Below are 26,221 nucleotides of genomic sequence, written 5' to 3'. Positions count from 1 at the left end.
GGCCAATTTCTTGTCTATTCACTCAGCATGGGCCTGAGAGCCTTCTGATCCTCTGTTTCTGCATCTAGCCTACTTTCTTTCTACAATAACAATTCCCCAAACTCTCCAAATCCTCTCTTCACCTCTTTCTCACTTTCAGCTGACAACTTTGCAAGTCAGGTCAGTTCTTCATCTAATTTGTCAAATTTTTTCCTCCTTCACTATTAGACCCTTATCCAAATTACCCACATTTCTCACTTAAACTATTACTATTAAGAATGTGAGTCCCTATTTTCTTCTGCCCCTCCAATCCTTTCTCCTTCAACCATAAAAAGTGACTCTTACTTAAAATTCTTCAGTAAATTCCTTTGCACTTGGAGTAAAATCCAAACTCCTAGCTGTGGCCTACAGAAATCTTTGATCGGAGCTCTGCTGATGTGTCTTACAGCATCTGTCGTCACTCATCCTCTCCCACCTCTTACCTACTTTTCACATAGCTGGCTTCTTAATCTTCAGATTTCAGAGTATGCCACCTGAGACCTTATCAGACCAACCTAGGTAAAACAGTCATTGTAGTTTTCCTTTGACCCCTAACCCTGGATGTTCCATAATACAGCATCCAGCTTCCTTCATTTCCCTTATCACAATCTGTAATTAATTCTTGTTTGTTACAGTTTCTTCCACTAGATCTTAACTACCTTAAGGGCAGAATTTATATCTGTTTTATCCACTACATGTGTCCAAACAACAAGTACAATGCTGGGTACATAGTGGGCACTAAAAGCATTATTGAGTGAATGAATAAGGGACCTCTGTGTCCAGTCCAGAGGCAAGAGGAGAAAGAGCATGGTATGGCCCAGAAACTGAAAGAAGCTGGTATGAGGAGTAGTGAGAGAAGAGGGATCATGAAGGGCACCTTATACCAAGTAAAGAGTGTGAGCTTATGACAGTGGGAAGGTTTGGAAGAGCTTTAGGCCGGGGGATAACATGATCAGGTTTGGTTTTAGGGAGATCACTCTGGCTGAAGGGTGGAGGATAGATTAGAGAAAGACTGAAGGACAAGGTACTTAATCTACCTTATCCTGTTTCCTTCTGTAAAATGCATGATATTTGTGAAAAGTAAAGATAATTGTAGATCATCTAGCATAGCATATGGTGGGAATTACATAATTCAGAAGGGCAACAATTTTTCTTAATACAAAGAGCTGGCATTGGTTACTGACTGATGTTGAAACTGAGAGAAAAGGAATTAGAGATATATCTGAAATATTCCAGCCTGAGAAATTACATGTAAATTAGGAATGTGAAGAAAAGGAGGTAGTTGGGAGCAATGCTGTGTTTTAATGTGATATACAGAATTAGGTATGGAAAGATGATACAAAGATATAGACATGAAGCTGGAGAAGAAGAGAGTTTTATATATATATATATAGAGAGAGAGAGAGAGACAGAGAGAGAGAGAGAGACAGAGAGAGAGACAGAGAGAGACAGAGAGAGAATTCACATACTGTAAATTCACTCTTTTGAATTATACAATTCAGTGAGTTTTAGTATGTTCATAAAGTTGTTCAGCCATCACTACCGTAATTCCAGAATATTTTCATCCCTCCGAAAAGAAGTCTGGTATTCATTAGTAGTCACTCCTCGTTAGCCCCTCTCCCCTGCTTCCAGCAATCACTAATCTACTCTCTATCTCTATGGATTTGCCTAGTCTGGACATTTCATATAAATGGAATCAGATACTATGTGACCTTTTGTGTCTGTCTGCTTTCACACAGAATGTTTTCCAGGTTCATCCATGTTGTAGCTTGCATCAATACTTTGTTCTTTTTCAAGGTTGAATAATATTCCGTGGTCTGACTATACCACATTTTGTTTATCCATTTATCAGTTAATAGAAAAATACATACATTAAATAAATGCATGTGAAGAAGTCAGTGCATTCGGTATAATCATGTATATTGTGGGAGTCATAGAAAAGCAAATATTTGCAAACTTATTATCACTCCATTATCAAAAAACTTTTAATGTACATGATAAACAGAAGGCTCTTTCATACAGTGAGGTAGAAGACAGTTCTTGCCCTAAAATAACTTATGTAGTTTGGGGGGGAAAGAGTCAGATAAAAATAGTTGTGAAGACATTTACAAGGCAGGAGACAATTATTCCACTTTGTGTATTCTGGTTAATCATTAATTAATTCAATGTTACTTATTATTTATATTATTAATATAATTAATATAAAATAAATATCAATAAGTCAATATTTTTAATTATAATAATTATTCCAGTTGGGATGTAAATATTCCACTCACTAGGTGATTTAGATCTGAGAGGAGAAAGAAATAATACAAATCAGATTGGTCTGTGCTTCCTAGAGTGATTTGAAGGTTTGTTGTAGTTTATGGAAATGAATGGAGGAGGCCATTTTTGGTGAGGCAGAGGCCAGGAGTGGGAGTGGAGAAAAGCCCAAGGCATTCAGGGGAGGAGACAGGCTGGTTCTGCTGTAGTGGAAGCGGTGACAGGGAAGGCAGGTGACAAGAGGAAGAGTATATTCTTAGAAACTAAAGGTCAGGGTGAGCCGGGAATGTTGAGGTTGAGAAGTTGGAAATCATGGGTTTCAGTTTTCTCAGAAAAATAGAGCCAAGCACCACAAAGAGTGAGGAAGTAGACCTTTGGCGGTTTGGGTGAAGCAGCTTTGGAATAGTTGCTCTAGTAACTGATCCCTTTGTTTTGAGACTGTTTTTGACTATGTAATAGCCCACTATGCAGAAGTAGAGAAACCAAGTGGTTAGTTTTAATAAAGTTTTGTATTTTTTAAACATAGCTAAAAATGAGGTATGAATTTAGAAAATATTTACTTAGCACCAGTTTATGCCAAGCACTGTCCAAAGCTCGAGGAATATAAAAATTACAGGCTTGTCTTCAAGGATGTGATATATATATATATATATATATATATATATATATATATATATATTTGGTATCATTAATCTACAATTACATGAAGAACATTATGTTTACTAGGCTCTCCCCTTCACCAAGTCCCCTCCACATACCCCTTCACAGTCACTGTCCATCTACGTAGTAAGATGCTGTAAAATCACTACTTGTCTTCTCTGTGTTGCACAGCCCTCCCTGTGCCCCCCACGCACTATACATGCTAATCGTAATGCCCTCTTTCTTTTTCCCCACTCTTATCCCTCCCTTCCCTCCCATCCTCCCCAGTCCCTTTCCCTTTGGTAACTATTAGTCCATTCTTGGGTTCTGTGATTCTGCTGCTGTTTTGTTCCTTCAGTTTTCCTTTGTTCTTATACTCCACATGTGAGTGAAATCATTTGGTACTTGTCTTTCTCCGCCTGGCTTATTTCAAGGGATGTGATATTTTTTGTTTGAAGTAACAACTTGGAACATATTGATAATGAAATGTTTTGGAATCTTATGAAGGGGGCCTTAAAAATGCAAAGTGAAGTATTTGTGGAGCATAAAAGCAAAGCAAAACAGAAGGAACAAAAGAGCAGTAGACTCACAGACACCACAAGGGGACTAGTGGTCATTAAGGCAGAGGGGTTGGGGAGGGTGTTGGGGGACAGTGAAGGGGGATAAACAGCAAAATAATTAACATTCACAATATAAGATGGTCATGGGATGGTAGTACAGCACAGAAAATGTAGTTAATGATTCTGTAACATCTTACTACGTTGATAGTGATTGCACTAGAGAGGGTGAGGATTTAATAATATGGGTAACTGTTGAATCACTGTGTTGTATATCTGAAACAAATACAAGATTGTATATCAAAGATACTTTAATAAAAAAAGCAAAGTAAAGAACTGTCTTGCTGCCATTGCATCCTAATTTAAAGTTCACCGTATTTTATCATTTAATACAGATGATCTCTTTTGTCTTAAAAAACAAATGTGAGATGAATGGGCAGAGCACAAAGGATTTTTAGGGCAGTGAAAATACTGTGTGATTTTATAGTGATAGATACATGTCATACTTTGTCCAAACCCATAGGAATGTGCAGCACTAAGATGTTGTAGTAAACTATGGACTTTGGTGATTGTGATGTGGAGTTTAGGTTTATCCTGATAAAAGATGTACCATTCTGGTGAGTGATGTTGATAATAGGGAACGCTATGCATGTGTGGAGGGAGGGGGATATATGGGAAATCTCTGGACTTCCTCTCAAGTTTGTTGTAAACCTAAAACCACTCTTTAAAAAGTGACAACAAATGCGAAACCACTTATTGTTAAGAACCAACATCAATTCTGAGATGTTACTTCCAACATCACACATTGACTGAAGCGTTTCAGTGAGATTAAAAGTCGCAATTCTTTTAATCTGATTCTTTCAGACTGAGATTATTATATTTCTTTCTGTTGGGCTCTTGTAGTTTCAGCTGTAGCCAAGTTTATGCTTTGATGAAGAGAAGAATGTATTTTTAGTAACTCTTCTTCCAGTCCTTCCCAAGGAAATATCTAATTCCAGAGTTGTAGGGACTTGAGTTGCACATAGAGCTGACACTCCTCCATGACAGGATTTACTTCCCTTTGGTTGGAGATGCCATGTCATTCTTGTTCTCATTTTTTTTTTTTTTTGAGGGCAGAGGGAGGCAAAGGAGTTTAAAGAAAATCAAAAGCCTCTATAATTAAAAAAAATAAATTCCCATCCTAGAACACATGTGTAATTCATATGTAGCTAAAATACTTTATATTGGGTAATGATGAATAGCAGAAAAAAATCCTACTGTTGAATATTTTAATTGTAGTGAAAAACAACATAAACTGTATCATTGTAACCATTTTCAAGATTTTAATAAATCTGTAGTGTTAAGTATATTCACATTATTGTGAAGCAGATCTCCAAAACCTTTTTCATCTTGCAAATGTACTCACTAAATAATTCCCCTTCCCCCCACTCCCTTATCCTCTGGTAACTGCCATTCCACTTTTTGTTTCTATTAATTTGTTTTAGTACTTCATATAACTGGAATAATACAGCATTTGTCTTTTTTGTGGCTTTTTTTTCACTTAGGTTTCATCCATATTGTAGCATGTGACAGATGTCCTTCCTTTTTAAGGCTGAATAATATTCTACCATATGGTTAAACATCTTCCTTATCCTTTCATCTGTCAGTGGGCATTTGGGTTGCTCCCACCTTTTGGCTATTACGAATAATGCAGCTATGAATATAGGTGTGCAAATATGTTTAAGACTTTACTGTTTAATGTTTTTTATGAAAAGTGAGATGAAATAACCATTTTATTTTGCATCATAGAAAATTTTCTTGGTGGGAGCTGAAGAGATAGATGGAAATATTTCAGTAAAAGTTTTGAAGAGACTTTGGAGCATTTTTAAGAGCTTTAATCTTGAAGACACCTTTCTTTCTAATACTAACTTCATATAAAATAGAAATTTCCTTGCTCTAGGTTTAGAAGTAGTATTACTTTTGAACTTATAAGTAGTATTTATGAGCCATTTTCTGGCTCATAAATGGATTAAAGTGAGGAGAAAACAGTTTACTGGGTTAACTGAGCAAGAGTTATGAGTGTAAGAGGTCGGGAAGAAGATGATGGTCACCATCTGTCACGTGACATTCTCGTTCCCAGCCTGAGGCTGACTGGTGCTCACTCACACCAAGCACTGGAATTGGCAAGGTTACGTCCCAACAACCGCAACACTTAGGTTGTAGTTTCTTCAGTGGCACCACCTTCCAGACCCTGACATTCTAGGGGTTTACGACTTAACTGTTGTCTTACTTAAGCATTGCATTAACTTCCGAGAGAATATTTTTTAGTTCATGCTGACATTTGAAAATAGTGACTATAAAAGAAAAGTCATCTTAGATGGAAGTTTTACCATTTGGTCATTAGGATAAATACAGTCATTTTATTAAATAGTGCTTGGGTAATCCTATCCATGTTTTTTGACATGGCCCAAATGTTTTCATTTTTTTTACCCTAATGCCCACCATTCCAGAGGTTTTTAATTTTCTTGTATGTATATACAATAGTTGTCAGATTGATGAAACCATCATAGGCCTACATGTATATATATAGAAAGACATTAGCTCACCATGCCAGGACCCAGTTTTTTAATTCATGCTCTATCAGTATGGTGAGTCTCTCTGTATTGTAACTTGTGACTTAGTCTTTTGTCACTTATGAAACTTTTTCTAACATTTAAACTATTAAATTTAAATTTAATAGTTATTAAAATTTCTATTAAAATTATACCTGACATGAGAGGTGAGTTCATTTCTGTTTCAGGATCTCTATCTTTGTTGTATTTTATGAATATTTTGAGGGTATTCTGGAAACTTGGTAAATTTTCCCTATTCTTGTCTTGAATTCTAATTTCAGCTATCAATCCAAGCCAAAAAAATGACTGAAGCCAGATTGCTAGCAAATACAGAAAAATTAGTTTCCAAATGATCTTGTACTTTGCATTAATTAGAGAAAAAATTACTGAGAAAAAGGCAGTTTGCTTTTTGATGTTTTACTATCTCTAAAGAATTCCTTGTAATCAAAGCTGCAATAAATAGTATGAAAAAAAATGCTACATTCAGGGAGAAAAGACTATTGTGCAACACCTAGATCAGTAATCTGTTTTTTCAACAGTTTCTAAAGCATCTAATTAGAAATTGCTGCTTACTGCAAGTTTAGATCTAAATACACTTACCCTTTAAAGGCTGTCAAGGTTGCTTCAGAATTTTTATAGGTTTTTGCAAATATTCCTTGCAGGAAATGACTGGGTGCTTCCCTAGGCTATTTAATTAATACAATGTAGATTGCATTCTTCTTTAAAGGAAATTGTAGCACTTAAATTTGTTAATTTAATGGCCCAGTTCATTGTTGATTAAACTATCAGAAACCAAATTAGTTTTATCTTACAACCCGCTGATAATTTTATTTCACTGATAGTCCTAAAATTCTGTAAATATGCTGATTTCCTGTTATGGTGAGCATCCTACTGCTCTGTTCTGCACACACATTATAGCACTTTTCATTCATTTATCAATGTTTGAGCATTTAATATATCCCAATTACTGGAGCAGGTGCTTTCTCAGCAAATTTTAGCTTTTAGGGTTTCCTATTAAATAGCCTCTGGGATGTCTGGGATTTTTGGACCAGACCATTAAATACTTTAAAAAAACATTTAACGTTATGTTAGAGGAAAAAAAAGTATGTTCTTCTCTGGAGCTCTTCTGTCAAAACATTATTATGCCTAGGTACTTACTTGTGGTTGGACGGTGGCTAGACATTTTCAAATGCGAGTACTCTTTTGGGAATGTTCAAAGGCATGTGATCTATTGGTTCTGATTTCAGATAAGCAGAATAAATAAATCCCCACCCAAAGGACTGGTGCTTCTATTTTTCTCAGCCCTTTAAAGTTCTAGAAGCAAATTGTTCAAAGCTTGAGTATTTTTAAGCCTTAGACCTAAAGAATGCTACAGTGGGTCAGACCAGCCATAATTCATTCAGCCTAACCCATAGAACAGTTTCTCGGGAGAATATGGTTGTCCTTGAAAGTGGCAGCCTCAGAAGGCAAGGTGTTATACCACTTATGAGCTAATAATGGAGTCTTGACTATAAGAGTTAACTTTTTTATGTGAAAGGTTTGAGGAGGTAGAATGTTGCTGTTTGATTTAATAGCACAGACATCTTTGCATTCTTTCAGCTGAAGATTCCAATTTCATGGGCCTTTCTTTTATGTCCCAAGATGTCTTTTTTCCAGGCAAAATACATGAGAGAAGGGCAGAAGGCTGACTTAGCAACTTCCAGATACATGCTGGCTATCCCTGCTGTAAGGGAGTCTAGGAAATTTAATTTTTCAGCCTTCCTATTGCCTGAAGTTCTGCTAGCAAGGGAGTAGAGAATGGGTAATGGGTAAGGTAGGCAACTAGCAATCTCTACTACAGGTATTAACCACCCCTCCCCACCCCCAAACACGTGCCCAAATTAAGACACTCTCTGCCCAACAGCATGCTTGAATTTATTATCTATGAATTGATCCAAAGCTTTCCTGAACTTATTTTTTTAAGTTTATACTGTCTCTGCTGAGCTTTTAGTGCTAGTGTATGTCCCACAACATTAATTCTCTGCAAGCAGGTGTTCAGTGGAAAGAACCCTGGATTAGGAATCAGGGAAACTGGCTTATAGTTCAGTTCTTCACTGGTTTGTTGACTTTGGACATCTGAGCTTCCATTTCTTCCTTTGGATAATGGAAATAAAATACTTTCTCTGCCTGTGTTTTACAGGCTTCTTAGAGATGAGCACCTTTATGTCAATGTACACAAAAGTATGTGGAAACAGTAAAGCATTATACAAGTCAATGCATGATGTTATGATGATAATGACATTCAAAACCAAACTCTTCATCTTCCCAGCAGGATAGGGTGTTGCCCAACTTTTCTGTTATGGCAAGTCACAGAGTTTGGAAACTTCATCTTCCTTATAGCTGCATCTGCCTCCCACTCTACATCTCTTTGGTCATAATAGCCTTTGGTATTATTCTCTTAGTATTTCTCCATCTCTATCTTCTCTGCCTTCCTCACTGCCACCCCTTGTTCAGGGCCTTACTATCACTCATCTCAGCTGGCTATTGCAATAGTGCTCTGAGGCAGTGCTAGCCCCTATAGCTCCATACATTTCTATATGGCCCATATCTTTATTGCAAATGGATATAATTACTGTGGGAATGTGCATGGGAAAAGTACTTATTAAATATTTATAATATTTAGTAAATAGTTTTTCTACTTGTAGACATTAGGCTGTTTTTATATTGTAGTAGTGGATATTTTATGTGTATATTACATACATGTGATATACAGAAATAGGTATATAGTTTATGGTTAATTACTTTTTAAAAGTAAATTCCTATGGCATGAGTTACTAGGTTCATGAGTGGTTTTTTGAGACTTCTTCATTTTTCCAGTTGTTTCCCCAAGGATTGTTCTAATTTATATGTTACAAACAAGTGTTATCATGAATGTATAAAAGCTTTTCATAATCTAGCAAAATTTTGAAAATATATAATATGTAAATGCAGCATTTCATACATGTGGAATCCAGGTACTCCAAATCCAAAAAGATTTAGTGTGTTGCAATCAAAGTAACTTTGTACTTGTATTTGTAGGCCAGTAAGGGTTAGACTTTTTAAAAAAAATTTTTTATTAAGGTATTATTGATATACACTCTTATGAAGATTTCACATGAAAAAACAATATGGTTACTACACTTACCCATATTATCAATTCCCCACCCACACCCCATTGCAGTCACTGTCCATCAGTGTAGTAAGATGCCACAGATTCTCTGTTTGCCTTCTCTGTGCTATACTGTTTTCCCCGTGACCCCCCACACCATGTACACTAAACATAATACCCCTCAATCCCCTTCTCCCTCCCTCCCCACCCGCCCTCCCACACCCCTCCCCTTTGGTAACCACTGGTTCCTTCTTGGAGTCTCTGAGTCTGCTGCTCTTTTGTTCCTTCAGTTTTGCTTTGTTGTTATACTCCACAAATGAGGGAAATCATTTGGCTCTTCTCTTTCTCCACCTGGCTTATTTCACTGAGCATAATATCCTCCAGCTATATCTGTGTTGTTGCAAATGGTAGGATTTGTTTCTTTCTTATGGCTGAATAGTATTCCATTATGTATATGTACCACATCTTCTTTATCCATTCATCTACTGAAGAACACTATGGTTGCTTCCATATCTTGGCTATTGTAAATAGTGCTGCGATAAACATAGGGGTGCATATGTCTTTTTGAATCTGAGAAGTTGTACAGCAAAGAAGTTTTTGAATCCTTTGCTGTACAGGAACTTTTTAGTTTGATGTAGTCCCATGTGTTCATTTTTGCTTTTGTTTCCCTTGCTTGAGTAAATTCCAAGGAGTGGGATTCCTGGGGCAAATGGTATTTCTATTTTTAGTTTTTTGAGGAACCTCCATATTGTTTTCCACAATGGTTGAACTAGCTTACGTTCCCACCAACAGTGTAGGAAGGTTCCCCTTTCTCTGCATCCTTGCCAGCATTTGTTGTTCTTAGTCTTTTCGGTGCTAGCCATCCTAACTGGTGTGAGGTGATATCTCATTGTGGTTTTAATATGCATTTCCCTGATGATTAGTGATGTGGAGCATCTTTTCATGTGTCTGTTGGCCATCTGAATTTCTTCTTTGGAGAACTGTCTCTTCATATCCTCTGCCCATTTGTTAATTGGGTTATTTGCTTTTTGGGTGTTGAGGCATGTGAATTCTTTATATATTTTGGATGTTAACCCCTTGTCAGATAGGTCATTTACAAATATATTCTCCCATACTGTAGGATGCCTTTTTGTTGTATTGATGGTGTCCTTTGCTGTACAGGAACTTTTTAGTTTGATGTAGTCCCATGTGTTCATTTTTGCTTTTGTTTCCCTTGCTCGAGTAGATGTGTTCAGGAAGAAGTTGCTCATGCTTATATTCAGGATATTTTTGCCTATGTTGTCTTCTAAGTGTTTTATGGTTTCATGGCTTACATTTAGGTCTTTGATCAATTTCGAATTTACTTTTGTGTATGGGGTTAAACAATAATCCAGTTTCATTCTCTTGCATGTAGCTGTCCAGTTTTGCCAACACCAGTTGTTGAAGAGGCTATTTCCCCATTGTATGTCCGTGGCTTCTTTATCATATATTAATTGACCATATATGCTTAGGTTTATATCAAGGCTCTCTAGTCTGTTCTTTTGGTCTGTGGGTCTGTTCTTGTGCCAGTACCAAATTGTCTTGATTACTGTGGCTTTGTAGTAGAGCTTGAAGGTGGGTAGCATAATCCCCCCAGCTTTATTCTTACTTCTGAGGATTGCTTTGGCTATTCGGGGTCTTTTGTGGTTCCATGTGAATTTTAGAACTATTTGCTCTAGTTAATCAAAGAATGCTGTTGGTATTTTGATAGGAATTGCATTGAATCTGTAGATTGCTTTAGGCAGGATGGCCATTTTGACAATATTAATTCTTCCTATCCATGAGCATGGGATGTGTTTCCATTTATTGGTATCTTCTTTAATTTCTCTCATGAGTGTCTTGTAGTTTTCAGAGTATAGGTCTTTCACTTGCTTGGTTAGGTTTATTCCTAGGTATTTTATTCTTTTTGATGCAATTGTGAATGGACTTGTTTTCCTGATTTCTCTTTGTGCAAGTTCATCGTTAGTGTATAGGAATACAACAGATCTCTGTGTATTAGTTTTGTATCCCGCAACTTTGCTGAATTCAGATATTAGATCTAGTAGTTTTGGAGTGGATTCTTTAGTGTTTTTTATGTACAATATCATGTCCTCTGCAAACAGGGACAGTTTAACTTCATCCTTGCCAATCTGGATGCCTTTTATTTCTTTGTGTTGTCTGATTGCAGTGTCTAGGACCTCCAGTACTATGTTGAATAAAAGTAGGGAGAGTGGGCATCCTTGTCTTGTTCCTGATCTTAAAGGAAAAGCTTCCAGCTTCTCGCTGTTAAGTATAATTGGGGTAAGACCTTTAATGTGAATTTTTTTTGTTTGTTTGTTTGTGAGGGCATCTCTCATATTTATTGATCAAATGGTTGTTAACAACAATAAAATTCTATATAGGGGAGTCAATGCTCAATGCACAATCATTAATCCACCCCAAGCCTAATTTTCGTCAGTCTCCAATCTTCTGAGGCATAACAAACAACTTCTTACATGGAGAACAAATTCTTACATAGTGAATAAGTTACATGGTGAACAGTACAAGGGCAGTCACCACAGAAATTTTTGGTTTTGCTCATGCATTATGAACTATAAACAGTCAGTTCAAATATGAATACTCATTTGATTTTTATACTTGATTTATATGTGGATACCATATTTCTCTCTTTATTATTATTATTTTTAATAAAATGCTGAACTGGTAGGTAGATACAAGATAAAGGTAGAAAACATAGTTTAGTGTTGTAAGAGAGCAAATGTAGATGATCAGCTGTGTGCCTGTAGACTATGTGTTAATCCAAGCTAGACCAGGGCAATAAAACATCCACGTATGCAGAAGATTTCTCTCAGAACAGGGGGGGTGAGGTTCTAAGCCTCATCTCTGTTGATCCGCAATTTCTCACCTGATGACCCCTCTACAGAAAAGCTGTAGAAGTAGCAGGTGGAAGAAAACATGGGAAGATTGATTATTTCTTTGACATATCTTCTTGTAGAGTAACTTCAGCATGTGTAGGTTTTAAGCTACTACTTAAATTGAGCACACACATTAACAAAATAGGAGTATAGTTACATAACCAAAGCATACCTGTAATTACCAGCCATCTCCAGTGAAACCAAGAAAACCAGTTAGGCACCTTAGGCATTTGTGAAAACTTATCTATGATATGGTGGATATTGTCCAACTGAACTTGAACAGTCTGAGAGAAATCAGACAAATTAAAACAACCCTTTCCTGGGGAATGTTCACATCCCTTATGTTCTTTTAACAGTAAATAGTCTGTAGTTGTAAGATTTTGGAGCGCTACAATTTGCACTTCTCCTAATTCTTGGTTGAGTTGCAACAGTATAGATCCAGTCAAATTTGTTGTTTTACTGTATGCACAGGCCAGCTTAGATATCTCCTTCTTCATTCCCATGGCAAGTCCAGGAACTGGTGGGATGAGTGCATCTACAGCTGTAGCAGTGCGTGGATCTTTGTTGGGGTTTTTTTTTTTTTTTAATAATTATTTTTTATTGAAGGGTAGTTGACACACAGTATTACATTACATGAGTTTCAAGTGTACAACACAGTGGTAGAACATTTATATACATAATTCTAGGTTCCAGCTATCGCCCTACCAAGCTGTTACAATATCTTGACTATATTCCTTACGCTATACATTACATCCCGGTTACTAATTTATTTTACCATTGGAAGTCTGTCCTTTTTTTTTTTTTTTTGTGAGGGCATCTCTCATATTTATTGATCAAATGGTTGTTAACGACAATAAAATTCTGTATAGGGGAGTCAATGCTCAATGCACAATCATTATTCCACCCCAAGCCTAATTTTTGTCAGTCTCCAATCTTCTGAGGCATAACAAACAAGTTTTTACATGTAGAACAAATTCTTACATAATGAATAAGTTACATAGTGAACAGTACAAGGGCAGTCATCACAGAAACTTTCGGTTTTGCTCATGCATTATGAACTATAAACAGTCAGTTCAAATATGAATACTCATTTGGTTTTTATACTTGATTTATATGTGGATACCACATTTCTCTCTTTATTATTATTATTTTTAATAAAATGCTGAAGTGGTAGGTAGATACAAGATAAAGGTAGAAAACATAGTTTAGTGTTGTAAGAGAGCACATGTAGATGATCAGGTGTGTGCCTGTAGACTATGTGTTAATCCAAGCTAGACCAGGGCAATAAAACATCCACGTATGCAGAAGATTTCTCTCAGAACGGGGGGGTGAGGTTCTAAGCCTCACCTCTGTTGATCCCCAGTTTCTCACCTGATGGCCCCCCTGCGACTGTGCCTGTCTTAGGTTGTTCCTCCCTTGAGGAATCTTACCCGTCTCTGGCTAACCAGTCATCTTCCGGGGCCATACAGGGAAATGTGAAGTTGGTAAGTGAGAGAGAAGCCTTATTGTTTGAAAAAGTTAGCTTTTTACTTCTTTGCATATTTATGCCCTGTGGCTTCTATGCCCAGCATTTGTCTTGAGGTATCTTTACCACTTGGAAGAATTATGATACTCGGTAAATTTGATATGAGGCACGAATTCTATTTAAGGGTTGTAATTAGGAAGGAAGAAGAAAAGCTATAGAAGTAGCAGGCGGAAGAAAACATGGGAAGATTGATTATTTCTTTGATATATCTTCTTGTAGAGTAACTTCAGCATGTATAGGTTTTAAGCTACTACTTAAATTGCACACACACATTAACATAATAGGAGTATAGTTACATAACCAAAGCATATCTGTAATTACCAGCCATCTGCAGTGAAACCAAGAAAACCAGTTAGGCACCTTAGGCATTTGTGAAAACTTATCTATGATATGGTGGATATTGTCCAACTGAACTTGAACAGTCTGAGAGAAATCAGACAAATTAAAACAACCCATTCCTGGGGACTGTTCACATGCCATATGTTCTTTTAACAATAAATAGTTTGTAGTTGTAAGACTTTGGAGCGCTACAATTTGCACTTCTCCAAATTCTTGGTTGAGTTCCAACAGTATAGATCCAGTCCAATTTTGTTGTTTTACTGTATGCACAGGCCAGCTTAGATATCTCCTTCCTCATTCCCATGGCAGGTCCAGGAACTGGTGGGATGAGTGCATCTACAGCTGTAGCAGTGCGTGGATCTTTGTTGGGGTTTTTTGATGATCATCTTCTGGCATGAGTCTTCCAGAGGGTGCAGATGTTGGAAGTTCTTTTTCATATCGTATCTTAGTTCATTTTCGGGGTAGCCCAATTAGGCTTTGATCCTCTGTATAAACACAAACAGACCCTTTGCCTACACTTTTATATGCCCTTTATACCCTTGTGTAGAACTCGTTGGAGGTTACCACACAGGAACTGCCCTTTTTTTTTTTTTTTTTTTTTTTTGCTATCACTAATCTACACTTACATGACGAATATTATGTTTACTAGGCTCTCCCCTATACCAGGTCTCCCCTATAAACCCCTTTACAGTCACTGTCGATCAGCATAGCAAAATGTTGTAGAATCACTACTTGCCTTCTCTGTGTTGTACAGCCCTCCCTTTTCTCCTACCCCCCCATGCATGTTAATCTTAATACCCCCCTACGTCTCCCCCCCTTATCCCTCCCTACCCACCCATCCTCCCCAGTCCCTTTCCCTTTGGTACCTGTTAGTCCATTCTTGAGTTCTGTGATTCTGCTGCTGTTTTGTTCCTTCAGTTTTTCCTTTGTTCTTATATTCCACAGATAAGTGAAATCATTTGGTATTTCTCTTTCTCCGCTTGGCTTGTTTCACTGAGCATAATACCCTCCAGCTCCATCCATGTTGCTGCAAATGATTGGATTTGCCCTTTTCTTATAGCTGAGTAGTATTCCATTGTGTATATGTACCACATCTTCTTTATCCATTCATCTATTGATGGACATTTAGGTTGCTTCCAATTCTTGGCTATTGTAAATAGTGCTGCAATAAACATAGGGGTGCATTTGTTGGGGTTTTTTGATGATCATCTTCTGGCATGAGTCTTCCAGAGAGTGCTGATGTTGGAAGTTCTTTTTCATATCGTATCTTAGTTCATTTTCGGGGTAGCCCAATTAGGCTTTGATCCTCTGTATAAACACAAACAGACCCTTTGTCTACACTTTTATATGCCCTTTATACGCTTGTGTAGATCTCATTGGAGGTTACCACACAGGAACTACCTTTTTTTTTGGTATCACTAATCTACACTTACATGACGAATATTATGTTTACTAGGCTCTCCCCATACCAGGTCCCCCCTATAAACCCCTTTACAGTCACTGTCCATCAGCATAGCAAAATGTTGTAGAATCACTACTTGCCTTCTCTGTGTTGTACAGCCCTCCCCTTTCTCCCACCCACCCATGCATGCTAACCTTAATACCCCCCTACTTCTCCCTGCCCCTTATCCCTCCCTACCCACCCATCCTCCCCAGTCCCTTTCCCTTTGGTACCTGTTAGTCCATTCTTGAGTTCTGTGATTCTGCTGCTGTTTTGTTCCTTCAGTTTTTCCTTTGTTCTTATATTCCACAGATGAGTCAAATCATTTGGTATTTCTCTTTCTCCGCTTGGCTTGTTTCACTGAGCATAATACCCTCCAGCTCCATCCATGTTGCTGCATATGATTGGATTTGCCCTTTTCTTATGGCTGAGTAGTATTCCATTGTGTATATGTACCACATCTTCTTTATCCATTCATCTATCGATGGACATTTAGGTTGCTTCCAATTCTTGGCTATTGTAAATAGTGCTGTGATAAACATAGGGGTGCACTGATCTTTCTCATACTTGATTGCTGCATTCTTAGGGTAAATTCCTAGGGGTGCAATTCCTGGGTGAAATGGTAAGTCTGTTTTGAGCATTTTGATGTACCTCCATACTGCTTTCCACAATGGTTGAACTAACTTACATTCCCACCAGCAGTGTAGGAGGGTTCCCCTTTCTCTACAGCCTCGCCAACATTTGTCGTAGTTTGTCTTTTGGATGGCAGCCATCCTTACTGGTGTGAGGTGATACCTCATTGTAGTTTTAATTTGCATTTCTCTGATAATTAGCGATGTGGAGCATCTTTTCATGTGTCTGTTGGCCATCTGTATTTCTTTTTTGGAGAACTGTCTGTTCAGTTCCTCTGCCCATTTTTTAATTGGGTTATTTGTTTTTTGTTGAGGCGTTTGAGCTCTTTATATATTCTGGATGTCAAGCCTTTATCGGATGTGTCATTTTCAAATATATTCTCCCATACTGTAGGGTTCCTTTTTGTTCTATTGATGGTGTCTTTTGCTGTACAGAAGCTTTTCAGCTTAATATAGTCCCACTTATTCATTTTTGCTGTTGTTTTCCTTGCCCGGGGAGATATGTTCAAGAAGAGGTCTCTCATGTTTATGTCTAAGAGGTTCTTCCTATGTTTTCTTCCAAAAGTTTAATGGTTTCATGACTTACATTCAGGTCTTTGATCCATTTTGAGTTTACTTTTGTATATGGGGTTAGACAATGGTCCAGTTTCATTCTCCTACATGTAGCTGTCCAGTTTTGCCAGCACCATCTGTTGAAGAGACTGTCATTTCGCCATTGTATGTCCATGGCTCCTTTATCAAATATTAATTGACCATATATGTCTGGGTTAATGTCTGGATTCTCTAGTCTGTTCCATTGGTCTGTGGCTCTGCTCTTGTGCCAGTACCAAATTGTCTTGATTACTATGGCTTTATAGTAGAGCTTGAAGTTGGGGAGTGAGATCCCCTCTACTTTATTCTTCTTTCTCAGGATTGCTTTGGCTATTCGCGGTCTTTGGTGCTTCCATATGAATTTTTGAATTATTTGTTCCAGTTCCTTGAAGAATGTTGCTGGTAGTTTCATAGGGATTGCATCAAATCTGTATATTGCTTTGGGCAGGATGGCCATTTTAACGATATTAATTCTTCCTAGCCACGAGCATGGGATGAGTTTCCATCTGTTAGTGTCCCCTTTAATTTCTCTTAAGAGTGACTTGTAGTTTTCAGAGTATAAGTCTTTCACTTCTTTGGTTAGGTTTATTCCTAGGTATTTTATTTTTTTTGATGCAATTGTGAATGGAGTTGTTTTCCTGATTTCTCTTTCTGTTGGTTCATTGTTAGTGTATACGAAAGCCACAGATTTCTGTGTATTGATTTTGTATCCTGCAACTTTGCTGTATTCCGATATCAGTTCTAGTAGTTTTGGGGTGGAGTCTTTAGGGTTTTTTATGTACAGTATCATGTCATCTGCAAATAGTGACAGTTTAACTTCTTCTTTACCAATCTGGATTCCTTGTATGTTTTTGTTCTGTCTGATCGCCATGGCTAGAACCTGCAGTACTATGTTAAATAACAGTGGGGAGAGTGGGCATCCCTGTTTAGTTCCTGATCTCAGAGGAAATGCTTTCAGCTTCTCGCTGATCAATATAATGTTGGCTATGGGTTTATCATAGATGGCCTTTATTATGTTGAGGTACTTGCCCTCTATTCCCATTTTGCTGAGAGTTTTTATCATGAATGGATGTTGAACTTTGTCAAATGCTTTTTCAGCATCTATGGAGATGATCATGTGGTTTTTGTCTTTCTTTTTGTTGATGTGGTGGATGATGTTGATGGACTTTCGAATGTTGTACCATCCTTGCATCCCTGGGATGAATCCCACTTGGTCATGGTGTATGATCCTTTTGATGTATTTTTGAATTCGGTTTGCTAATATTTTGTTGAGTATTTTTGCATCTACGTTCATCAGGGATATTGGTCTGTAGTTTTCTTTTTTGGTTGGGTCTTTGCCTGGTTTTGGTATTAGGGTGATGTTAGCTTCATAGAATGAGTTTGGGAGTATCCCCTCCTCCTATATTTTTCAGAAAACTTTAAGGAGAATGGGTATTATGTCTTCCCTGTATGTCTGATAAAATTCCGAGGTAAATCCATCTGGCCCCGGGGGTTTTGTTCTTTGGTAGTTTTTTGATTACTGCTTCAATTTCGTTGCTGGTAATTGGTCTGTTCAGATTTTCTGTTTCTTTCTGGGTCGGTCTTGGAAGGTTGTATTTTTCTAGGAAGTTGTCCATTTCTCCTAGGTTTTCCAGCTTGTTAGCATATAGGTTTTCATAGTATTCTCTAATAATTCTTTGTATTTCCGTGGGGTCCGTCGTGATTTTTCCTTTCTCGTTTCTGATACTGTTGATTTGTGTTGACTCTCTTTTCTTCTTAATAAGTCTGGCTAGAGGCTTATCTATTTTGTTTATTTTCTCGAAGAACCAGCTCTTGGTTTCATTGATTTTTGCTATTGTTTTATTCTTCTCAATTTTATTTATTTCTTCTCTGATCTTTATTATGTCCCTCCTTCTGCTGACCTTAGGCCTCATCTGTTCTTCTTTTTCCAATTTCGATAATTGTGACATTAGACCATTCATTTGGGATTGTTCTTCCTTTTTAAAATATGCTTGGATTGCTATATACCTTCCTCTTAAGACTGCTTTTGCTGTGTCCCACAGAAGTTGGGGCTTAGTGTTGTTGTTGTCATTTGTTTCCATATATTGCTGGATCTCCATTTTGATTTGGTCATTGATCCATTGATTATTTAGGAGCGTGTTGTTAAGCCTCCATGTGTGTGTGAGCCTCTTTGCATTCTTTGTACAGTTTATTTCTAGTTTTATGCCTTTGTGGTCTGAAAAGTTGGTTGGTAGGATTTCAATCTTTTGGAATTTTCTGAGGCTCTTTTTGTGGCCTAGTATGTGGTCTATTCTGGAGAATGTTCCATGTGCACTTGAGAAGAATGTATATCCTGTTGCTTTTGGATGTAGAGTTCTATAGATGTCTATTGGGTCCATCTGCTCTACTGTGTTGTTCAGTGCTTCCGCGTCCTCACTTATTTTCTGCCCGGTGGATCTATCCTTTGGGGTGAGTGGTGTGTTGAAGTCTCCTAGAATGAATGCATTGAAGTCTATTTCCCCCTTTAGTTCTGTTAGTATTTGTTTCACATATGCTGGTGCTCCTGTGTTGTGTGCATATATATTTAGAATGGTTATATCCTCTTGTTTGACTGAGCCCTTTATCATGATGTAGTGTCCTTCTTTATCTCTTGTTACTTTCTTTGTTTTGAAGTCTATTTTGTCTGATATTAGTACTGCAACCCCTGCTTTCTTCTTGCTGTTGTTTGCTTGAAATATGTTTTTCCATCCCTTGACTTTTAGTCTGTACATGTCTTTGGGTTTGAGGTGAGTTTCTTGTAAGCAGCAGATAGATGGGTCTTGCTTTTTTATCCATTCTGTTACTCTGTGTCTTTTGATTGGTGCATTCAGCCCATTAACATTTAGGGTGACTATTGAAAGATATGTACTTATTGCCATTGCAGGCTTTAAATTCGTGGTTACCAAAGGTTCAAGGTTAGCCTCTTTAGTATCTTACTGCCTAACTTAGCTCGCTTATTGAGTTGTTATATACACTGTCTGGAGATTCTTTTCTTCTCTCCCTTCTTATTCCTCCTCTTCCATTCTTCATATGTTGGGTGTTTTGTGCTGTGCTCTTTCTAGGAGTGCTCCCATCTAGAGCAGTCCCTGTAAGATGTTCTGTAGAGGTGGTTTGTGGGAAGCAAATTCCCTCAGCTTTTGTTTGTTTGGGAATTGTTTAATCCCACCATCATATTTGAATGATAGTCGTGCTGGATACAGTATCCTTGGTTCAAGGCCCTTCTGTTTCATTGTATTAGATATATCATGCCATTGTCTTCTGGCCTGTAGGGTTTCTGTCGAGAAGTCTGATGTTAGCCTGATGGGTTTTCCTTTATAGGTGACCTTTTTCTCTCTAGCTGCCTTTAAACCTCTTTCCTTGTCCTTGATCTTTGCCATTTTAATTATTATGTGTCTAGGTGTTGTCCTCCTTGGATCCTTTCTGTTGGGGGTTCTGTGTATTTCCGTGTTGGGGGTTCGATTATTTCCTCCCCCAGTTTGGGGAAGTTTTCAGCAATTATTTCTTCCAGGGTACTTTCCATCCCTTTTCCTCTCTGTTCTTCTTCTGGAACCCCTGTAATACGGATATTGTTCCTTTTGGATTGGTCACACATTTCTCTTAACATTGTTTCATTCCTGGAGATCCTTTTATCTCTCTCTCTATGTCAGCTTCTATGCGTTCCTGTTCTCTGGTTTCAATTCCATCAATGGCCTCTTGCATCCTATCCATTCTGCTTATAAACCCTTCCAGAGTTTGTTTCATTTCTGCGATCTCCTTTCTGGCATCTGTGATCTCCCTCCGGACTTCATCCCATTTCTCTTGCGTATTTCTCTGCATCTCTGTCAGCATGTTTATGATTCTTATTTTGAATTATTTGTCAGGAAGACTGGTTAGGTCTGTCTCCTTCTCTGGTGTTTTCTCTGTGATCTTTGTTTGCCTGTAGCTTTGCCTTTCATGGTGATAGGAATAGTTTGCAGATCTGGGACGAGTGACGGCTGGAAGAACTTCCCTTCTTGTTGGTTTGTGGCCCTCCTCTCCTGGGAGAACAGCGACCTCTAGTGGCTTGTGCTGCGCAGCTGCTCGCAGACAGGGTTTCTGCTTCCTTCCCGGCTGCTATGGAGTTTATCTCTGCTGTTGCTGTAGGCGTGGCCTGGTTCGGGCCCCTTCGCGAGGCGCTGGGTTCTCTCAGGTGTGGATGTCGTCTGGATTTTGTCCTGTGTCCTCTGGTCTTTATTCTAGGAAGAGTTGTCTTTGTTATATTTTCATAGATATATGTGGTTTTGGGAGGAGATTTCTGCTGCTCTACTCATGCCGCCATCTTGGCTCCGCCCTCCTTTAATGTGAATTTATCATACCTGTCAAAAGTAGAAAAAAATGAATCTCAAGAAAATACAGAAAATTTTAGTCCTGGTCACATCCAGGGCTCTTCAGCCCTTAGAGGCCACTTAAAGTAAACCGGGGGCCTTGGGTGCCTTCTCTTTCGCTCACTCCGTGCAGTCCCCAGCTCTCCTTCCTGTCTGCTCCTTCTACTCTCCCACACTGGTCTCCTCACTGGGAGCCTGGACTATGTAGATGGCAGGTGGTTCTCTAGTGCCAGCTGCTAAAGGCTGAGAGTGTGCTCACTTTCATCAAGAGTTAGGAAAAGACTCTAAGTGTTTGTCCTCATTTAAGAAAAGGAGGCCAAATTGACTTAAATTTTCATTTTCTTTAAAAACAAGCCTTACAGTACAAGTACAAATTCAGACAAGTACAGATTACTCAAATTCATCAATGAGTCTTATCCCATCCCTCTTCCCTTCATCAGAAAGTTTAGAAGACAGTTGGGTGATGGGAGAATTTAGATAATTTATGAGCTTTTCTTAATTTTTATTGAACTATATGTAATTATGGAGTAGTTAAAAAAATTTCGAGAATTTAGCTGATTGTTTGGGAGAATTGTAAATATATGTTGTTGGGGTCAGGATATGAAGCATTTTCCAACTTTCCCAAAAAACTTTAATCTTAAGATGTGTCTAAAGGGAAACTTACTTATTCTTTTATTTAACAAATACCAATCTTTACTGTCCTAACCAGAATTAACATTCTGTGATTCTGTGAAATGCATTGAAGTACTCAGTAAGTCACAGTATTAGTTTTTACCTATTCCCCTGTACTGTTTATGGATGCAGTGGAAGTCAAAGATTAACACTAATTAATAACCATTATCCTAGCACATCTTTTCTTTTTTTTTTTTTAATCTTGCAACAACTAGCTCCCCATCCCATTGACTGATGTATTAGTTCAGTACTGTTCTTGGCATAAACATGTAATATTGAAAGTAGAATTATTGGTGATTCCAGCTGTTCTTGTTGCTCTTGAGTAGTATTCCCATCAGCATTTCTTACATAATTTTCTATTTAGGAAATATTTTCAAAGAAGTGCATCTTTTAAAATCTAAAGGAATAGTTTAAAAGCCTCCTTTCAAAACATTTTTGACATTGAAAATTGTAAATGTTTTTAAACATTTAAAATTTAATTAGAAAACTCATAAGAATTGTGGTTTATGGAGGCCAAATATTTATATAAACTATATAAACAATAATAAGTGAAGTCTAAATGCAGTGTAATTAAACAGAAAGATATTTGCCATTGTAGAATGGCACTGGTTATTTTTTCTCCCTGTTAATATGAAGTGACTTTTCATATTACTTTTTCGTTCTTTTCCTAGGTAAACGTGTCAAACCTTTTACTCCAGAGAAAGCAAAAGAAATTATAATGTCTTTACAACTACCAGCAATCTTCTGTAACATGGTTTCTGATTGGCCAGCACAACACTGGACTGCTAAACACCTTTCAGAGGTCCTTCGTGGCAAGAAGATACGATTCAGGATGGGAATGAAAAGCAGAGGTACAGGTAGGACTCTGTCATAATACTAATGTTTCTTCAAAGCATTCCCACATCCTGAGCAGTGGTTTCTTTCTCTCTAGAGAATCCTTTACTTCTAATCTGTTTTTAACCATTTTGTGGATGGGGAAATTTTATTGGAAGTTTTGGAAGGATGGTTAAGATTTTTTTTTTCAACTAAACAACCTGTAGTTTACAACCCCATATAAAATGTATTTGTTCATGTATCGTGGTTCATTGAACGTGGTAGGCACTTAATAATAATAACGTGCAATTATTATTAGTAGGCTTAATAATAGCACGTGCTGTTATTAGCATGTGCTATATTTATGTTGTGTGTGACTGAAAAAGACTAATACTAATCTAATAGTCTCTTCCACTTCTGACTCATATAGAACATGTCCTTTTATTGGTGGCTGCAGGTGCTATTTATAGTGCCTCGTCTTGGTTGTAATTCTGTGTCTCTGCTTTATCTGTTTCCTGACCTCTGTTGCACTGCATAAATGGGAAACATATACGGTTGGGTTTTTTTCATCCTTTGAAGCAATTAGATCTTGCTGGCTCCCTCTTCTTCCTTGAAGACTTTAAACATTTTGATTTTTTGCCTTCTAGTCAGATGAAGCAATTACTCTTAACTTTAAACATAGTTAATTTAAAGAAAATAAATAGTGCTGTTTCTAATCTAAAGGAGTTCATGACTTCAGAATATGTGTATTCTGGGTTCAGGATATGTGTTTAACTTCTGTTTAAATATGGGTAGTCTAGAAATTGACAGTGTATTCAGCACTGCTCTAAAGTGGCTCTGTGACTTCTGTGACTATCTATTAATAACTCAGAAGGAACTAGAAAATTACTGAGCTTCCCTTCCAGCTTCTCCAAGCCTTTTTCTCTCATGTTGACATCCTAGAATATCTCATAGAATTCTTTGGTTTCTGGTGTCATAGAACCTCCTTGTACTCCCATGACAGCTAGAGCAGGATTAATAGTCCTGAAACTCTTTGGCATCTCATTCTAATCACAGACCAAAGTGTTTATTTTATTTTGCAACTAAATGCTAGACCAGCAGCAGCCACATGTAAAGCCAGCTTATGCTTTTTCCTTCTTGATTTTAGTCAAATAAATCTTCCATTCATTGAAGTGTCTATTAGTAATTTGGAGAGAAACAGGACTCATAATTTTGTTTCACATTCTGGCTAGTTCCCACATACACTACTGCTGTTAATAGCTAACAGTTCTTGAGAGCTATCATGTCAGGTACTGCTCTAAGTGCTTTATACATACTCTCTTAATCTTCTTCAATGGTTCTATTATTATACGTTTTTATAGATGAGGCACAGTAATTTGACATTTTCAAGTTAATACTTAAGCATAAATGAAAAAGTAGGCAGTCTCTGCTTATATGAGCAATTGTTGTGAGTTTTCACTAAAAATAATTTGTTCCTTTTAAAAATTCAGATAAAATTCACATAACATAAAATTCACCATTTTAAAGAATACAGTTCAGTGGTTTTAGCATATTCACAGTGTTGCACAACCATCACCACTGTCTCTATTCGTCACCCAGAAGGAAGCCCAGTAACCCTTAAGCAGTCACTCTGTATTCTACCTTACTCCCAGCCCCTGGCAACCACCAGTCTACTTGCTCTTTTATGGATTTGTTTATTCTGAATATATCATGTAAATGGAGTCCTACATTATGTGGCCTTTTGTGTTTAGCTTCTTTCATGTAGCACGTTGTTAAGATCCATCCATGTTATAGCATGTATCCATGTATCTGTACTTCATTTCTTTTTGTTGTTGAATTATATTCCATCCTATGGATGTACCACATTTTATTTATCCATTATTTGTTGATCACCATTTGGGTTGGTTTCCAATTTTGGGCTATTATGAATAATGCTACTATAAACACACATGTACAAGATTTTGTGTGGACATATGTCCTCCTTTCTCTTGGTTTCTACCTACAAGAGGAATTGCCAAGTCTTACGTAACTCTGTTTAACCTTTTGAGGAACTGCCAAACTGTTTTCCAGAACAATTTCACGTTCCACTCCAATGTACAAGGGCTCCAGCTTCTCTAGCTCTACATCCTCACCAACACTTTTTCCATTATTTTACTCTAGACACTCTTGGGTGTGTGTATATGGTTTTGATGCGTTTCCCTAATAACTAATGATGCTGAGAATCTTTTCACCTGTTTATTGACCATTTGTATATTTCCTTTGGAGAAATGTCTGTTCAGATCCTTTTCCCATTTTCTAAGTAAGGTGTTTTTTGTTTTGGGGCTAATTGTTGTTTTGTCTTTTTGTTGTTGACTTGTGGAAGAGGACTGTATATTCTAGATGCTAGACTTGTATCAGATACATGACTTCCAAATATTTTCTCCTATTCTGTGAGCAGTCTTAATAATTTGTTCTTTTCAAAGTTATTTCTTTGAGTATAATTGCAGTACTTCCACAAGTAGTGTAGGGAAGCAGTGTCCACAGAGTGACAACTCAGGTCAGCTTGCATGGATTCAGATTTTGTCTTATTGTGTGAGGTTGGGCAAGTCACTTAACTTTTCTGTATCTTAGAAATGTCTTCAAGATTTAATGTGCTCACATGCATAAAACATTTAGAACAGCACCTAGCACATAGTAAATGCTCAAGTGTTATTTTAAAATAGAAATAATTAAAAAATAAAAATACGACTTTCTCATTGTAGGGAACATTCTAAAAATGGGTATGTCCAAAGAAATACAAATACTTGGTCCTATTACCAAGAGATAACTACTATTACACTTTCATATATGTCCCTGTAGACCTTTTTATATTTTAAAAATAAAGTATTAATTTTTCATAGCCTGCTTTTTTTTTCAATTGAAGTATCATTGATATACAATCTTATGTTGGTTTCAAATATAGAACACAGTGGTTCAACAGTTACCCGTATTGTTAAATACTCACCCCCTCTAGTGCAGTTACTATCTATCACCACAGAAAGATGTTACAGAGTCATAGGCTATATTCTCCATGCTGTACTACTGTCCCTCTGACCAACTTACATTGTGATTGCGAATTATTGTTCCTCTTTATCCCTTTCTTCTCCCCCACAACCCACACTAACCCCTCCCCCTTGGTAACCACTAGTCACTTCTCAGCCTCTGTGAGTCTGTTGCTGTTTTGTTCCTTCTGTTTTGCTTTGTTTTTATATTCCACAAATAAGTGAAATTGTATGGTATTTGTCTTTCTCCACCTGGCTTATTTCACTGACCATATTACCTTCTAGGTACGTCCATGTTGTTGCAAATGGCAAGATTTCTTTTTATGACAACCTGAATTTTTTTATTTAACATATTCTGAGCAGCTTCTCTTGACATTAAATGCAGCTTTTAAATGGGTACCTTGTATTCCATTGTGTGTGTAGCTCTGGGGGAAAGCATGTTCCCAGCCCAGGGCAAATAAACTAGTGTAACCGGTGAAGCCGAAATCAGTCAATGGGAAGAATAAAGTGGGAGAAACCCATTTATTTCCTCAGAGGATGCCTGGCTCCATTCACCTTTCTCTCTAGCTATTGCTCTCAATCACCCATTTCTTCCAGTGGCAGGGGGTGCTCACTTCTCCCCTCTTGTAGACACCTATTGATATGGAAGTGAACTAAGGAGAGAACAGCTTCTCTCTACCCCTTTTAAATACCTATTGATATGGAGATGGACTAAGACTAG

At 37.5% G+C, this 26,221-nt stretch overlaps 1 protein-coding gene across 4 annotated transcripts in view; it reads left to right on the top strand.

Annotated features, from left to right (window-relative positions):
* Positions 1-26,221, top strand: part of HSPBAP1 (HSPB1 associated protein 1) — a 73,032-nt gene that overhangs the window by 1,382 nt on the left and 45,429 nt on the right. For all 4 annotated transcript variants that reach the window (XR_005024441.2, XM_036883488.2, XM_036883490.2 and 1 more), the window contains exon 2: positions 22,339-22,524. Coding sequence is in view for 3 of the 4 variants with exons in the window: in XM_036883488.2 (XP_036739383.2) it covers positions 22,339-22,524 (186 nt within the window). In the remaining variant the exon portion in view is untranslated. The remainder of the gene's footprint in view (positions 1-22,338; positions 22,525-26,221) is intronic.

The sequence above is a fragment of the Manis pentadactyla genome, chromosome 1, assembly GCF_030020395.1.
Source record: "Manis pentadactyla isolate mManPen7 chromosome 1, mManPen7.hap1, whole genome shotgun sequence".
Taxonomy (NCBI): domain Eukaryota; kingdom Metazoa; phylum Chordata; class Mammalia; order Pholidota; family Manidae; genus Manis; species Manis pentadactyla.
Note: the sequence above shows the minus strand (reverse complement) of the source record. Positions and strands in the feature narration are given on the sequence as shown.